The sequence below is a fragment of the Colobus angolensis genome, unplaced genomic scaffold, assembly GCF_000951035.1.
Source record: "Colobus angolensis palliatus isolate OR3802 unplaced genomic scaffold, Cang.pa_1.0 Scaffold117, whole genome shotgun sequence".
Lineage (NCBI taxonomy): Eukaryota > Metazoa > Chordata > Mammalia > Primates > Cercopithecidae > Colobus > Colobus angolensis.
In genome coordinates, this window is record NW_012112808.1 from 1,881,354 (window position 1) to 1,898,935 (window position 17,582).

The 17,582-nt window shown below is 40.3% G+C and overlaps 1 protein-coding gene across 4 annotated transcripts in view; it reads left to right on the forward strand.

Moving 5' to 3' along the window:
• Nucleotides 1-17,582, forward strand: part of MACROD2 (MACRO domain containing 2) — a 2,135,582-nt gene that overhangs the window by 1,463,383 nt on the left and 654,617 nt on the right. For all 4 annotated transcript variants that reach the window (XM_011962618.1, XM_011962604.1, XM_011962612.1 and 1 more), the window contains one exon: nt 15,106-15,136. In XM_011962618.1, the coding sequence (XP_011818008.1) occupies nt 15,106-15,136 (31 nt within the window). The remainder of the gene's footprint in view (nt 1-15,105; nt 15,137-17,582) is intronic.

Here is a 17,582-nt window from a genome sequence, read left to right on the forward strand (position 1 = left end):
ACATATTGAGTCAAGCTGCATAATCACAGTTCATTTGTTTAAAGCCCTCATTCTTCATAAACCATTCTAGAGTTTAGGTCCCCAGCAGCTGCCAAGAGGGTCTCACCTGACTTTCATAAATACGATACGGAGTCAGGTGTTTGCACATGTAATTAGTTTAAAAAGGGGCTGTATTGGCTGGGCCAGGTGGCTCACGCCTGTAATCCCAGCACTTTGGGAGGCCCAGGCGGACAGATCACGAGGTCAGGAGGTCAAGACCATCCTGGCTAACACGGTGAAACCCCATCTCTACTAAAAATACAAAAAAAAATTAGCCAGACACGGTGATGGGCACCTGTAGTCCCAGCTACTCATGATACTGAGGCAGGAGAATGTGGTGCAACCCAGGAGGCGGAGGTTGTGGTGAGCTGAGATCCGCGCCACTGCACTCCAGCCTGGACAACAGAGCGAGACTCTGTCTCAAAAAAAAAAAAGTGGCCATATTCATGTGGGAACCCATCTCTTCATTTATGTAATGTTTTCAAGTTCACACCATGAAATCATGGAGGGGATGAAATGGAATTGCCCAATTTGTAGAGAGAACATGCTGACATTTTAAGGGATAAAACGGAGGTGTCAAAAATCTGCAGGCATAAAATCTGCATATGTGTTGGTAAACTAGCAATCTGCTCCTTCTCCAATTATGTGGTTCTGTGACAGATTAGTAAACACAGAAAAGAACCTTAGCTCATCCCAGGGAAGAGAGACTGTGCTGGATATGAGAGGGATGCAGTCTGGGCTACAATTATCTGGTGCAGCTGGACAAAAAAAAAAAAGGGGAAAAAAGCTTTGATTAGAAATTGATAGAGTAATGGTTCACAAAACATGGTCCTGGGCCAGATATGGGGAGCTCACGCCTGTAATCCTAGCACTTTGGAAGGCCGAGGCAGTAGGATGGCTTGAGATCAGGAATTTGAGACCAACGTGGACGACACAGCAAGACCTCATCCCTATGAATAATAATAATAAATATTAGATGGGTGAGCTGGCTTGTGCCTGTAATTCCCAACTACTGGAGAGGCTGAGATGGGAGAATCACCTGAGCCCCAGCAGTGAAAGTTGCAGTGGTGCATGATCGCACCCTTGTCCTCCAGCCCAGGTGACAGAGTGAAACCCTGTCTGAAAAAAAGAAAAAGAAAAAAAGAAAAGAAAAGTGTGGTCCTGGGAGCCAGCAACAGCAATATCAACTGGGAGATTGTTAAAATGCAAATTCTTGGGCTCCACCGCAGACCTACCAGATGGGAGACTGGTCGCTGGGCCCTCCAGGTGATTCTGATGCAGCTAAAGTTTGCGAAACACTATAACGGAGGATAGTTTTCTTCTCTTTTTTGGGAGAAAGTCACACTAAACCTTCAGTTCGAGGACATGTTTAAGGCCGTTAAGATCTGGTAGGTGGCTCGTGGAAGGGTTTCACAGTGTGGGTGCTGAAAAAGAATTCTCATCTCTAACCAGTTCTTTCTCAAGGACCGAGGATGCTCAAGATGGATTCTCTTTCCCTTCTTCCCTTGACCTCACTGACTCTGTTCTGCAGTGAAAAGTGCTTAGAATTCTGAGTCACAGGATCGGGGCTTCTGTCTGAGCTTTTCTTCTTAACCACTGTATGACTCTGGGGAGGTTACTCACCCAGTCTGGGGATAAGAATAATAATAATGCCTTCTGTCAGTCTTACTTGGTTATTATGAGAGACAGTGAAGCCCGTGTGAAATCATTTTGGAAGCTGTAGAATTTACAAGGTGATATCTTCCTTCCTACTTGTTAAGCTTTAAGAGGGGAAGAGCCTGATTGCTAGAGCTCCTGGGTATTCTGTCCATTTCTATGATCTTCCAGTAAATATTGTTGAATGTGTATTCTGTCTCCCCTCTAACAACTGTTCAGTTTATTAGCAGCCTGTCAGTGAGTCCTGGAGGAGGATTTGAGGCCAAGTTAGGTGAGAAATGGCTGATTGCTCTATCCATAGCACCTGGCCCCTAGGTTCTTTGGCCCCTCACCACCCGAGCCTGTTAAGGGTTGGGAACTAGCAACAGCAATATCAACTGGGAGGTTGTCTCTGAGACCGTCTGTGTTTGTTGCTTTGTGATTGGTTGGTTGTTGTGAATGCGTTTTCTTAAATGCTTCTCCTGAAAGTCAGACCTTCAACTTTCTAATTAAGAGATATTGGAAGGTACAACTTACTAAGAAAACCAGGGATTGACTCAAAATCAAGAATCCATAATAACCTCCACTTGGATTTGTTTAAAAACCCTTCAGAGGCACTGGACACATGAGAGACAGAGTCCCAAGGAACGCTGCCTTCTTAAGGGGCCGCTCGCTGAATCTTTTCCCAGGTGTTTGGCCTTGGCAGCCCCTCCTGGGTTTTAAGCCAGGTGTCAGGGGAGCCTTTCTTCCTGCTTGTGGCTTTATGAAGATTTACCTGCTTTTCCTTCTCCTTCTTACCAAAACTATCTGGTTACGACGAAGTGCTCTGTTTCCTCTGAGGTTCTGCCAAAATAACCCTGTAGGTTTATTTCACTTTAAAAGCTCTACTGCCAGCCACACCGAGGGAAATAACAATATCAAATGTCTTCGGTTGATTTCCTCAGAAGCAGACTCTGAGATAAGGATTTGGGGGAAAGAGATTTATGATGAAGTGGTCCCAGGAAACACAACAGGTGAGATGTGAAGAAGCGAGAGTGAAAGGAAGAGTGAGTATTGGGGCAAATCCCAGGTGATTGCCCAAGGCCATGGGGTTGCTCTCCAGATGGTGAAGGTCACCCTTCAACATTGTCCCCACCAGGGCAGGGGCAAGGAATTTGCACCCTCCCATTCCTCATCCATCAGTCATTGGTAAAGGGCTGCCCCTGGGGAGCATTTGATTCCCAAGTTCTGTGTGCACTGTATAAGTCAGCTCTAGTTTCCAGGGGGCAGTCCTCTGGCAGTCACTGTGAGGGGGCAGATCATGGACAGGGGTGCATGGACTTGGAGAAGGTGAGGCACCAACTGTGTCCCTTAGAGCTATGCTGAGGAATGCTCCCAGGTGCATCTGTCCTCCAGAGCTCCTGCAATCAGCCCTGTGCTCTTGTCCCCAATTCCTGTGTGCAAGAGGCTTCTCCTTGTCATTTAAACCCCTTCTTCAGCCCAAGAGGCCCCCATATCAGGGTCAGTTAGGCCTGGCAATAGCCATGATGTGTGGGCTTTTCAGTCTTGAGTGGGTAATTTACTTCTCAGGGGATTTGAGAAGATTGCCTCTTATGTCAATTTTCCTCGGGCTCTGCACCAGCAAAGTCACCTAAGGGCATCCCCCTGCACTTCCCGCCTCTTAGTGCCAGGTATGCAGAATGTGCCTGATATGTGTTCCTTAATTACAAGGAAGATGGAGAGGCGATACTTACAAAATTAGAGGTGATTAAGGTCATTGAAGGGTCACCATTTGGGGAACATTTTGTTCCGGTAGAAGCTTTCATATTGCATAACTGATTTGCTGTTAATATGAGCAGGGATTTTGTTTTATTTTGTTTTTAATCTTTGTTTCTTCCCTTTGCTTCTATATAAAGGGAGTTTATAGATGTAAACATTTTAGAACAGAATGCACATTCTCTTGGGTTCAGCAGGTTTATGGAGACCTGTTCTCCTTTTCACATATGTATAATTTACAGTAAAACATTCCTACAAGTCACACAAGCAAGCTCAGGCAAAAATCAAGTTCTTCCATTTGCTAGTTCCAACATTTTGCATCCTAATAAATTCGTGGTGAAACTAATCCAGCTGTCTTCTCGGAAAATAAAAAGTTTGAAAGAGGGCTGCTACTATTCATGGCCATGTAATAGTTTGTTTTATACTGCATGGAGTCGAATGGTTATAAACATGAAAGCAGCTGGCAATAAATGACTTTACGACAGCTCTTTCAAAGGTATAATGAAGAAAACAAAAAGAAACCAAGTTATTATTTATAATTATAGTGCCTCGGTGAGCTCACACACTGCACTCCAAACACTTCACTGGCCGTTTCTATGTGATCTCATTCACAGTCTCCTACAAATAACCTTGGCCTTTGGGTCAGTTAGCCTTGTGGGTGAGATGGGCACTGTAATAGTGTTTGCACTTTTGAATGCAGTTTTTGAAGGAGATGGCATCCTTTTACCACGTTGAATTATTGACTATTCTCCACTATTAAAAAGATTTTATACTGAAAGAAAACTTTAAGAGGAGCAATTTGGTAGTATTTTTAAAATTTTAAATGTGCTTTTTCTTTAACCTAATGGCTAAGTGGGTTAATGTTATTTCTGGGAATGTATCCTACCAGAATACATTAGGTAGAAACATCTAGAATGTTGGTTATAAGGCTAGATATGGTGGTTCATGCCTGGAATCCCAGCACTTTGGCAGGCCAAGGCAGGAGGATTACTTGAGGCTAGGAGTTGGAAGCTAGCCTAGATAGCATAGTGAGACCCTCATCTCTGCAAAAACTTTAAAAAATTAACCAGGCTTAGTGGTGCATCCCTATAGTCCCAGCTACTTGAAAGGCTGAAGTGGGAAAAGTTTAATAGTTTCAGTTTGAGGCTGAAGTGAGCTGTGATAATGCCACTGCATTTCAGCCTGGGCAATAGAGTGCCATCCCATCTCTTAAAAAACAGAAGGGTGCGGTGGCTCATGCCTTCTGTTGGCCGGTGGATTGCTTTAACCCAGAAGTTAGAGAACAGCCTGGCCAGCATAGTGAGACCTTGTTTCTACAAAACATACACAAATTAACCAGGTATGTTGGCATGCACCTGTAGTCCCAGCTATTCCAGAGACTGAGGTGAGAGGATCACCTGAGCCCAGGGAGACTGAGGCTGCAGTGAGCCATAATCCTGCCGTGGGTGACAGAGTCAGACCCTGTCTCAAAACCAAAACAAAACAAAAAGAATGTGGGTTGCCAGGTTGCATGTTACAGCAAAATTTACACACAGCCTACATATTCATCAATGTGGCAGGAGTTAAATAAACATAGTATAATCATGCCATAGACTAGAATGTGCTATTAGAAACATAGGAGATAGATCGATATACACTGACATTGAATGATCTCCTAAAACCTACTACATGAAAAAAGGCGAGTTCCAGAACATAAAAACCAACGTAAGCTCCAATTTGTGTAGAAGAAAAATATGGCTATGCTTGTATAGATCTTATAGCTTAATCATTTACTCATTTATCCACTCAACAGATATTTATTGAGTTCCAGACACCATTCTAGGTGCTGGTGATACAGCAACAAACAAAGCAAAGGTCTTCCTGGGAGTTTGCATCTCAGGAAGGAAGGAATTGAAGTTGGGGAGACAGTGAACAAGCAAACAACTGTGTGTCAGGTGGTGATGGCAGTTGTAAAGAGATACAAAGCAGGCTAAGCAATAGAGAGTAATTTAGCTGGAGGCTAGGAAGACCTCTTTGAGGAGGTGACATTTGATCAAAGATCTAAAAGGAACAAGGGAGAAAACCAGGGAGTATTTGGGAAATGGAGTGTGCAAGACAGAGGTGACAGCAAGGCCAGCGGCCCCAGAGCAGAATCATGCTTGGTGCATTTGAAGAACAAAAGGAGACCAGTGTGGCTGGAACTCAAGAGCAGGGGAAAGGTGGAAGGGAGGGGCTAAGGAAGCAAGGATTGGAGGTCATGGTTGTGACTTTGCATTTTATTAAAGTACGATGGGAGGTGATTACAGGGTTGAGATGAGGAAGAGGACATGACACTATTTAGTCTTTAAAAATGTAAATGAATGCAGAAGAAGGATTCTCACTCTACTTTTGGCAGTGAAGGCCTCAAGGAGGGTGTTCTCAGTGCATTAGAGGAGAGGAAGCATGTGGCTGTAAGAGAATGTCTTGTTTTGAGCCTTGTATTCATGTATTATTTGTATAATTAAAAAATAGAATCAATTACTCTTTCTACGAGATAAAGAAATCCTGTAGTATTCCTTTATGTGACCTTGGACGAGTTTTCTTTCTTAGCTTCTCTCCTCTCCATGTTTATAGAAAGCGGGCAATCTGGTTTTGATCACAGGCTTGTTCATGGGAATGAATCAGATAATGCACATAGAGCTCTGAGCCCAGTGCTCAGCACATTTCAGTAATTCAAGAAATGACTATTATTGCTGCAATGCTGCTGCCTCACATGTCCAAACACTGTGAGGCATTCAGGATACTATAAAATTGCCTGTCTCTCTATCACCTTTATCTTGAGCTATAGAGAAGGATAAGAGGCTGTTTCATAGCATCACAGAATTTAATAGCCAAATAAGCCATGTAGCCAGCTCTGCTCCTTTTACAGATGGGGATACAGAGGTGCTGAGGGGATATAACATTGGCTCCCAGAGGGGATAAAACACAGCTCCCAGCTGTGAGTGCTTTCCATGTCATGCTTGGCCCCACTTTTCCCATGCTTTTCCATGCTGTAACATGCAACCTGGCCACCCATATTCTTTTTGTTTTGTTTTGGTTTTGAGACAGGGTCTGACTCTGTCACCCACGTTGGAGTGCAGTGGCAGGTTTATGGCTCACAGCAGCCTTAACTTCCCTGGGCTGAGGTAATCCTGTCACCTCAGCCTCCTGAATAGCTGGGACTACAGGTGCATGCCAACACACCTGGTTAATTTGTCTATGTTTTGTAGAAACAAGGTCTCACTATGCTGGCCAAGCTGGTCTCTAACTTCTGGGTTAAAGCAATCCACCTGCCTCAGCCTCCCAAAGTGCTGGGATTACAGGCATGAGCCACCGTACCCTTGTGTTTTTTGAAGAGACGGAATGGCACTCTATTGCCCAGGCTGAAATGCAGTGGCACTATCACAGCTCACTTCAGCCTCAAACTGAAACTATTAAACTTTTCCCACTTCAGCCTTTCAAGTAGCTGGGACTATAGGAATGCACCAGTAAGCCTGGTTAATTTTTTAAAGTTTTTGCAGAGATGAGGGTCTTACTATGCTATCTAGGCTAGCCTCCAACTCCATGTACTCGTGCTTTCCATGTCAAATCTTTAATTCCTGCATCAGTATTTTCCAAACTTTGGTCATTTACATTCCATCTTCTGGTTTACCTAATATTTTAACTGACTCTTTAAGCAATTTTATTTTCAAAGGAAACTTTGTATCATTATCATAGGTGGAAAACAAGTATCACTTATTATGATAGATTATAATAACTTATAGTTTTAGCATATTTATATCATTGTCATTGCTACAGTAATGCTATATAACCAGCCACTCAAAAACTCAGTAATGTGCAATAGTAAGCATTTCTTGCTTACATGGCTATGGGTTGGCTGGCGCACAGCTGATCGAAGGCTGGGTTTACTACATCTACTCCACTTGTCTCTCAGCCTCCCTGGACCAGTAGCTACATGAGGCCTGTTCTCATGGTATAGTCTTCTCATTGTTCTCCTCCAAAGACAGGAATGCAAAAATTTAAACCTAAATGTCATGTCCATTATTATCCCATTGGCCAAATCAAGTCACATGCTCAAGTCTATCATCAGTGGGATGAAGAAAAATATATCCCCTCTGTCTTAGTCAGCTCAGGCTGCTATAACAAATACCATAGTCTGAGTGGCTTAAACAACTTATATTTCTCACAGTTCTAGAGGCTGGGAAGTCCAAGATCAAGGTGCTAGAATGTTTGGTGTCTGCCAGTAGCTCTTTTCTTGGTGTGTAGACTGCCTGTCCTCTTTCTGTGGCCTCAAATGGTGGAGAAAGAGATCCTCGCCCTCACGTCTCTTCTTCTAAGGGCACTGATCTCATTCACTCATCCCCTAATTACCTCCTAAAGGCTCCACCTCCTAATGCCATCATATTGTGAATTAGGTTTCAGTGTATGGATTTAGGGGATTGACACAACATTGCATTCATACAACTCCCCTCGTGGAGTGTCTTACTTGGTTCAGGATGCATAACAAATTACTATAGACTGTGATTGAACAACAAACAGTTATTTCTTACAGTTCTGGAGGCTGGGAATCTAAGATCAGGGTGCCAGCATAGTCAGGTTATGGTGAGGGCCCTCTTTCAGGGCTCAAGTTGCAGACAGCCAACTTATCCTTGTATTCTCACGTGGTGGAAAGAAGAGCTAGGTAGCTCTCTGGCCTCTAATGTCCTCCAGTGGCACTAATCCCACTCACGAGGCCTCGACCCTCATGACCTAATCACCTCCCAGAGGCCCCACTTCCAAGCACCACCACAGTGGGACCAGAGCTTCATCACATGAATCTTGTAGGGGACACAAACATTCAGCCTATTGTAGAGGAAGTGCAAAATTATATGGTAAAGGGTATGTATAGAAGGAGGGATGAAGACTTGGGAAAAATGTAAATATCACATTTAAATGTCTATCTGTTTACCACCTCAAAATATCTTTCATACTCCTAGAGTTAGGCATACCATGGTTTGAAAATGCTGAAGTGTGCTGAAGTATACTGCATCCCAGTTAAGGGCATGATGGCACAACCCACTATGCTGATAACCAACATGTAAAGAAAAGAGTGGGGCCAAGCACAGTGGCTCATGCCTGGAATCCTGACACTTTGGGAGGCCAAGGCAGGAAGATCAGTTGAACCCAGGAGTTTGACTCTAGCCTTGGAAACATAGTGAGACCTCATCTCTACAAAAAATAAAAACAAATTAACCAGATATGGTGGCGAATGCCTGTAGTCCCAGCTACTTAGGAGGCTGAGGAGGGAGGATGGCTTGAGCACAAGACTTTGAGGCTACAGTATGCTAGGATTGCACCACTGTACTCCAGCCTGGGCAACAGCGCAAGACCCTGTCTCTGAGAAAAGAAAAGGAAAAGAATGATATTCTGAATTTCATTGTTTCTACGATGCACATGTCCTCATATTCTAATTTATTTGAAACTAGGATAACTCTTATACTTGAGGTGTTTTACAATCACACATAGTTGTGATGAAGTTTCTCTTCCTGTACATGTGCACATTTGGTTGTCATTTCTGGAGGATTGGCTGGACAACTGCAACCCCTTGACTTTCAGCTAACCAGCCAATTAGGGGGTGCCTGAGAAGGAGGTATGTGTCCTGGCTGTTGTCTGAAACCCTTTGTTGGCAGCTCTGGCATGAAAAAATAAAGAGCTACCCACAAAACTTTCAGAGAGGGTGTTAGTGGTTTGGAAGAAAAGTGCAGAGAGGACTGGAGCAACACCATCATTCTTGAGGCTATGAGGATAAAACTGTGGAAAACTCCTATCTATGACTCTGAGTTGCAAAGTGATTCATAAGTACTGGATCCTGAATGTGAGGAAGTTTTAGGAAACAACCAATTTATCTCCTTTTTATCCATGCTCTGGAGAAAGATGTGCTTAAAAATTATCTACATAAATCAACAATAGGAACTTCAATAAGTATGCAATGAAAATCCTAAATGGTAAGAAAGCATGTGTTATGTTTTAACTGATGGAGCTTTCTCTTCTTAGTGGTCCACAAAGTAACACAAAATAATGGTGTTTCTTACAATTGACAGCTTGCCTGAGTCAGTGAAATGTGATATATAATTAAAAACACTTAAATGGAAGGTATATCTGGTAGCATGATTTTGCTTGCAAATAATGGGAAATCTAACTAAAACTGACTAAACAGTAAGGAATGTGTTGGCTAAGCAATTGAAAAATTCTAGAGGTTAAGAGCACTTTACAGTTAATTTACACCAACAGGTCAATGGTGGTCAATCAACTCTTCGTCGTTCGATTCTTGTGGCTATGGAGAGGAAGGTATGCTGCTTATTTAGGTCCGTCAGCCCCTTCCCATGGAGTTGAAGGTGATGTCCTTTCTACCCAGACTGCAAGACTGCTGTGTAAGAGTGGATGGGATGATGATGGATAAGTAAGAAAGAAAGAAATTTCCGTTTGCAGGAATGCTTAAACTGAGAATCAAGGGTCAGAGAAAAGCAAGTGGTAGGGATGATGGCTTAGGGTTTATTGTGTATGTTTTGAGACACTGCTAGGGTCAAGACAGAGAAGGCTGAGGAGCGTTTCCTTCCTTACCCTTAAATTACTTAGACAGAAAGGGAAGAAATGAAGACAGACTTTCAAGGGCATGGGACAGAATCTACAGCCTTAAGGATTTCAATGTTTTTGCAAATCTGCTTGATGCCAACATGTTGGGCTATAAAAGTATTTCCCACTTGGTGACCCAATCTATAATTTCACATGAGAAAGAATTCTCCACTCTAAGTCATTTTTTTTTAAGACAGGGTCTCACTCCTGTGGCCCAGACTAGAGTGTAGTGGTGCAATCATGGCTCACTGCAGCCTCAGCATCCTGGGCTCAGGTGATTCTGCCACCTCAGCCTCCTGAATAGCCTGGACTACAGGCATGTGCCACCATGCATGGCTAATTTTTTATATTTTTAGTAGAGGCAGGGTTTCACCATGTTGCCCAGGCTGGTCTCTAACTCCTGCTTTAAAGCGATTTGTCTGCCTCAGCCTCAGATGATTTTTTTTTTTTTTTTTAATCTCCTTAGAATTTCTAATGGCTGGGTGCTCAGGCCTGATTAGCATGGAGACATATTGCTCCTGAAATTTGCTGGAAGGAGAATCTGGAGCCTCACAAATTGGGTTGCTAATGTCATTCTCCAAATTCTGGAGGTGATTGCTGAGTTATGTGCATACCTGGCATGGGTTTTGGTACAATTTATCATTCCTCCATGGGAGAGTATTTACATGGAAGGTGGTTATATTAAATGCAGCTTTGAAATAAAGAAATCTCATGCTACTCACTTCTGATGGCCCCATCAGAAGTTTACTATGGCAAAGAACACAAATTATGTGCTGCAAAAGTCATCAGTTGGCTTGTTCACTTGCTCTTACTCAATCTCTTTCTCCCTGTCTCTGTCTGTCTGTCTCTCTTGAGTAATAAAAAATGATTAATGGAGTAGGTTTAGTTTCGATGAATTCTGTGCAAAGTTATTTTACATCAAATGAGTTTTTTTCTATAATACTCTATTTCCATCTCTGCTTTACTATTGCCCTTTTGTTTGAATTAAAGCAATAATATTACCAAAGTCATCCTCCATTACACTACCATTTGCTTTCACATTCAAGGCAACGATGTCATTTCCAGATGAAACTATTTGTCCTTGTTAAAACAGACAAGGCAGTTGATACATTCAGACTCAATTACTAAGTTGCATGATTGATTCCAAGATAGAACTGAGAGATAAGGCAAATGAAACTTGTCACTAACTGGGCAGTATGTTTTTCTTCTGCTAGATCTGATGGAAGAAAGATATACATAGCTGGATCTAAGAGGGAAGCGAAAGGGAGTTAGCCCAGATCAGTTCTCAGGAAACAGACTCTAAGACAGAGTTTAGGATGCTAGATGTTTATTAAGGAGTGCCCTTAAATCAATACCTGGGAAAGAGAGAAAGGAAGCAGGAGTGGACTGAGGGAGAAGGTGAGCTGAATGTAGTCCCAGCGAAGGACCCTACTGACCCAGTAAGGAACTCTGAAGCTGGAAGGACCCTTCAGTGTTGTACTGATGAGCCAAGGTGGCCAAGTCTTGTGCCACTTCATTGATCAGTTATTGGTGTGAACTGTCCTAGGCAGGGACATGATTCTGGGTGACATGGCTTTTTATAGCTGAGGCAGTCCTTGAAAAGGTTGATAGTTGAAGGCTGTCTGCTGGGTTCTAGGTCCTAGATTCCAGGTCAGTGATTGTCAACCAGAGATGATTTTTTTTCCCTGGGGGCATTTGACAATGTCTAGAAATATTTCTGATGAGCACAACTAGAGAGATGCTACTGATATCTAGCTGGTAGCATCCAGGGGTGCTGCTAACCTTCCCACAATGCACATAGCCTCCAAGAACAAAGAGTTATCTGGTCGAAAATATCAATAGTGCTGAGGTTGGGAAGCCCTGCTCTGGAGCAGCAGAACCTGGTGGACATCACAGCATCCATGCCAGGAGTCATCACTAATCAAGGTATTACTACTTCTCAGACACAATGCTCATGTTCTTTATTTCTCTTACTCCTCCTACAAACCCTTTGAGGCAGGCCTCAGAGTTTCCATTTACTAAAGAAAAAAACAGCATTCAGAGTAGTTCAGTAAACTGCCCCACATTATAAACTGGAAGGACACCAAGATGTGAGTTAAAGTGGGCCATCTTGTTGAAAGCATTTTGCTATCTTCTGACTTTCCCTTTGAAAGAGTTCAGAATATACAACTCAAAATATGCCCCTCTGGCACATTGACTATTTTGAGTCAAAGGCACTTAAAAAAAGGGCAGGTGCAAAAGAACACTCTTGCAGTCCTTTTTAAAAGGAGGAGATAAAAATTTCCACATGAAAGATATCCTCCCTGTACTAGCAGAAAAGTGTCATTCTTATCATCAAGGATGGGAAGTTGAGGCCACTGGAAATCTGTCCAAACACACCTTGTTAAACTAACTCTTGTCTTTCTTCTTACTTCACTCAATTAACTACCCTAGCCCAAGCCCCTTTACCTTGTCACATCTTCATAATCTACTACTCTTTGCCCAATTTAGTATGTAAGTGTTTAACTGCATCTTTGAGTCATCATTTTCTTATGAAGCCTCCAATACCACATAAAACTTGAATTAAATAAATTTGTATTTTTTTTCTTGTTAATCTATCTTGTGTCAATTTAATTATCAGCCACAACTGAAAAACTAAGAAGGTAGAGGTAAAATCTTACCTTCCCTACACCTTGATGGCTCAATGCAGCAGTTTTCAAACATTTATTTTTCTCTCCAGACATGAGATATATGATGCTCACATGTTTAGTTTGCTCCCATGGAATTCCTGGGGCTCAAGCTATAAACTCACTTTTATCCCACTTAAAAGGTACAATGGAACATGGCTGGCATGGCACAAATATAGGAATGACTCTTAATCCTCTCTAATTTGTATTTTTAAGTAGACTATTCCTGAACTGAGTCCTTTCTAATCATAACAAATATACCGTAAGCTTGCAGTTGATTTTCAGAGTAACGCCTATTGGTAGTCTTGGTGAATGCCTGTAAAGAGACTTTGCGTTACCCTGTTGCTTCATGATCTGTATCACTGAATGATTCAGTCAGTCAAGAACATTCTTCAGATGTTATTGGCACCTCAAGAACCCTCGAGATCAAAGCATTGACTCATAAATTTAATTTAAAAAGAGCAGTTGCTATGTTCCAGAAACTGTTCTACTTTCCCTTTATAAACAGTAGAATTTACTATTAATAGTAAAGGCTTCCACAGGAACAGAAAAAAGCATATATTGTTTTACAGACATACAGTTGGGAATAAACAAACAGGCTGTGTAATAGTGATAATAGAAATAAAAGGCAGTATACATTTAGCCAAAAGATATGAACAAAAAGGACTTAGATATTTTATTATTATTGACCTCAGTAGTAATGTTAGTTATTATGGTCCATAGCAGCTGCAGTTTTTAGATTCTAACATAGTGCCAGTAACTTAAAAAAAAAATTCTGTCATTAATTCCAACAGCACATTTCTTTTTTTCACTTTTTGTTTTATAGATACAAGTGCACTTTTGTTACATGAATATACTGTGTAATGGTGAAAACTAGGCTTTTAGTGTAACCATCACTCTAACAGTGTACATACACTGTACCCTTCAGGTAGTTTCTCACCCCTTGCCCCCTTCCACCTTTCTGAGTCTTCAATGCATTATTCCACTCTCTATGTCCGTGTGTATTCATTTCTTAGCTCCCACTAAAAATGAGAACATGCGGTATTTGTCTTTCTGTGACTGAGTTGTTTCACTTAAAGTAATGGTCTCTAGTTCCATCTATATTGCTAGAAAACACATGATTTCATTCTTTTTTTGTGGCTGAATAGTAGTCCATCTACCATCTTTTTCTTTATCCAGTTCTCCACTGATGAACACTTAGGTTGACTCCATATTGTTACTATTGTGAATAGTACCGTGATAAATGTAAGAATAGAAGTTTTTTAAAAAATAATAATTTCTTTTCCTTTGAGTAGATACTGAGCAGTGAGATTGTTGGATGGAATGGTAGTTCTATCTTTAGTTCTTTGAGAAATCTCCATACTGTTTTCTGTAGAGGTTGTGCTAATTTACGTTCCCACCAACAGTCCAGAAGACATTTCTGTATAGTAGGCATTATCTCCATTTTGCAATTGAAAAATACAGACCAGAAAGAGTAAAACAGTTTGGTTGAATTTACACAGAAATCCATTGGCAGAGAAAGTTGCCACACCCAGACCACTTTCTATAGCTAGAAAACGTAATTTAGAGTGAAATGTACATTTACATTTGTCAATTCATTTTTTTCAATCAAATTCTTTAAACACGGCAAAGCAAAATACAGCATAAGCAGTAGTGTGCTGGTAAATGTTTAAAGACTGGCTGTCAAAAAAGGGGTATGTTTTATATAAGCTTCTTTTAAATTTTACTGACATAAAGAACACGTAGCACACAATTTAGGTATCATAATAATAATATATGTAATACTCTTTATTATACATTCTAAATAGTTGATTGATTTTCACAGAATGCTTTTCTTGAATTTTACCTAAAATGTTTATCCATAGCCAGTCTGTGATTTTCACTGTCTTACAATATGGGTCATGAATGTTAATTGATGTTTTCAGATTTTAAGCAACCAATGTGACATCATGTACCATGGAGCTGCGAAGAGAGACTTGTGTAGTATTTCACTGTACACATATGACAGACATACGTAATCTCAAGAGCATAAGTAATAGTCAGATGTGCAAAGTAATTAGAAAGGGATGAGTTCTGACTATTAGGTTATCTGTGTTTTGATATCATTTATTTCATTGTAGGTTTATATAATTTAATTTCTTAATAATAGCTGTTTAACAATTGCTTCACAAGATTCCTGAAAACTTAGCAGTTGGTTCTTGTGAGCTGATGTAACTGCTGATAGGGAACAGTTACCAGCTAATCAAATATCCCCATTTCCAGTGTCCCCTACTCCAACTCATAGCTCTGAATATGTAAGTAGAGGGCATCCCATTATCAAGCAAAATAGATGTTGAGATAGATGATGTTGAGTAGATTTGTTTCTTTAATATTTATTGTTATTTTTGTGGTTTATTTACAGGCATTCCCCTGCATCTCAACAGGCATTTATGGTAAGTGATGCAGCTTTTGATGATGTTTGTATTTCTTTATTTTGCTGCTAAATGCAGAGATTAAGTGAAAAAATAAGAGGGTTCTCTGATGAATGTATTTTGCTGGGATTTAAAGAGACTAAAAATGCCGGTCAAATCCCATTAAAGAATGTCATGAGGCTATTCAGATTCTTCTGTGTTCTTGAATTTTGCTGTATTGGGTATCACATGAAATTATTCGATACATCGTGGCTTGACGTTTTTTGTTAAACAAAAGATTTGGTTCTAGTAGGATTGACCTCTACTATTTCTTTAATGAAATCAAATTTCTTCTCGGTAGAAAGCATAATGTACATAGAGTTTAGCAGTATCATTAAATGGTTGCTATTCACAAAATAATAGAAAAATTAAAATGCATACATATGCATATATCTGTGTTTTCCAATTTTAAAAAAGCCCAAAGAGTGACTTCTACTAAATATGAAGAATTTTAATAAACTGCAGATTTTTTTTCTGCATAGTGATGGATTGGTTTAAGTAGTGAATGCTTCACTTACAGATGGAAGCCAAATGTTTTTTAATCACTTGTTTTCACTAGCCTAAAGCTCTCCAAATATTCTTCCACCTACCTGCAAGAACTTTTTTTATAGTTTTTTTCAGACCATTAATAAGTCTGTTTTATAATGTTAAGGATTTTCTGATCCAAGTAAAATAGATTACATTCTTTCTGAACTCAGACTTCTCACATGGAAGCTGTCAGCTGAAGCATAAAATATGTAAAAATCTAATATATATGTATATATTTTAAATTAATTATAACAGTGAAGGACTACATAGATTGATGTCAAATGTAGGAGATTTATTTTTTTTCTGAATCTGGTATTTCTTTTGAAGATCTTGAGCAAAATAAAATGGGAAATGTAGGCCTGAACCAAATTAAGTGAGAAAGAATTTTGTCACACTATTTAAAAATTTAAGGTGTGCCTTCTTCCTCTCCAGATTCCCCTACAGCCTGTCTTTGTGGGAACAGGATGAGCACAGGGCTGGAGGGGGCTAAACTAGACCATCTGCACAATTATGCCCATCATGGCCATTCTTTCTGCCTTACAAATGCCCAATAACAAACCTTAAATATTTGCTTAAAGGAAGTATTATGTACAAAGTTATGCCTGGCAAATACCCTAACTCTTTATTTCGCCTTAGTCAAACCAAACTTCATTGCAGAAATGGTTTTTATTATAAGAATGTTCTTTCATTGCAGTCTTGATTTTCCTTGCCAAAAAAAACAAATAAACAAAAACCCAATGGCCTACACCAATACTATGTACATCATTTTCTATGTTTATTACGTTGTCAGAGAGTTGAAGTATGTTTTGCTTCTGAGAATCTTATGGTAATGTGTAAAGAGCCTCAAAAAGGGAGTCGATGTAATATATATGGTATACTATAAATAGGGGAGTGGTGGGAAAGGAAAACAGCAAAGTAAAGGAAGATAGGAAAGGACCATAAAATTAGAGGCTCCAGTATGATCATGTCAATAGATGCAGAAAAAGCAGTTGATAAAATCCAGCATCCTTTATGATAAAAACCCTCAATAAAATAGGCATACAAGGGACTTACATTAAAGTAATAAAAGCCATATATGACAAACTAACAACCAACATCATCCTGAATGGGGAAAAGTTAAAAGCATTCCCCTTGAGAACTGGAACAAGACAAGGATGCCCATTTTCACCACTTATATTCAACATAGCACTGGAAATTTTAGCCAGAGCAATCAGACGAGAGAAAGAAATAAAAGGCATCCAAGTGAGAAAAGCAGGAAGTTAGACTGTTCCTGTTCTCTATAATGTGATCATTTACTTAGAAAACCTAAAACTCACACAAAAAGTTCCTCAAACTGATAAACTAATTCAGTAAAGTCTCAGGATACCAAGTCAATGTACAGAAATCAGTAGCACTGGTATAAACCAACAACAACCAAGTTGAGAATCAAATCAAGAACTCAATCCCTTTCACAAGAGCTACCAAAAAAAAAAAAAAAGATAAAATATTTAGAATTATACTTAACCAAGAAGGTGAAAGATCTCTACAAAGAAAACTGTGAAACACTGCTGAAAGAACTCACAGATGACACAAACAAATGGAAATCTATCCCATGCTCATGGATGGGTAGAATCCGTATTGTGAAAATGACCATACTGCCTGCAGATTCCCACCAAAATACCATCATCATTCTTCACAGAACTAGGAAAAAAAGCCTAAAATTCATATGGAACCAAAAAAAGAGCCTACATAGCCAAAGTAAAATTAAGCAAAAAAAAAAAAAAAAAAAAAATCTGGACGTCTGAGATGGCTCATAAGTTGGAGCTGAGTACAGAGAGCTGAAAGAAATCATGAAGGAGCCAACAGCATGGTTGCCTGGGCAAATGAGCCTCCTGCTGCAGTTATATTACAATAACTATTT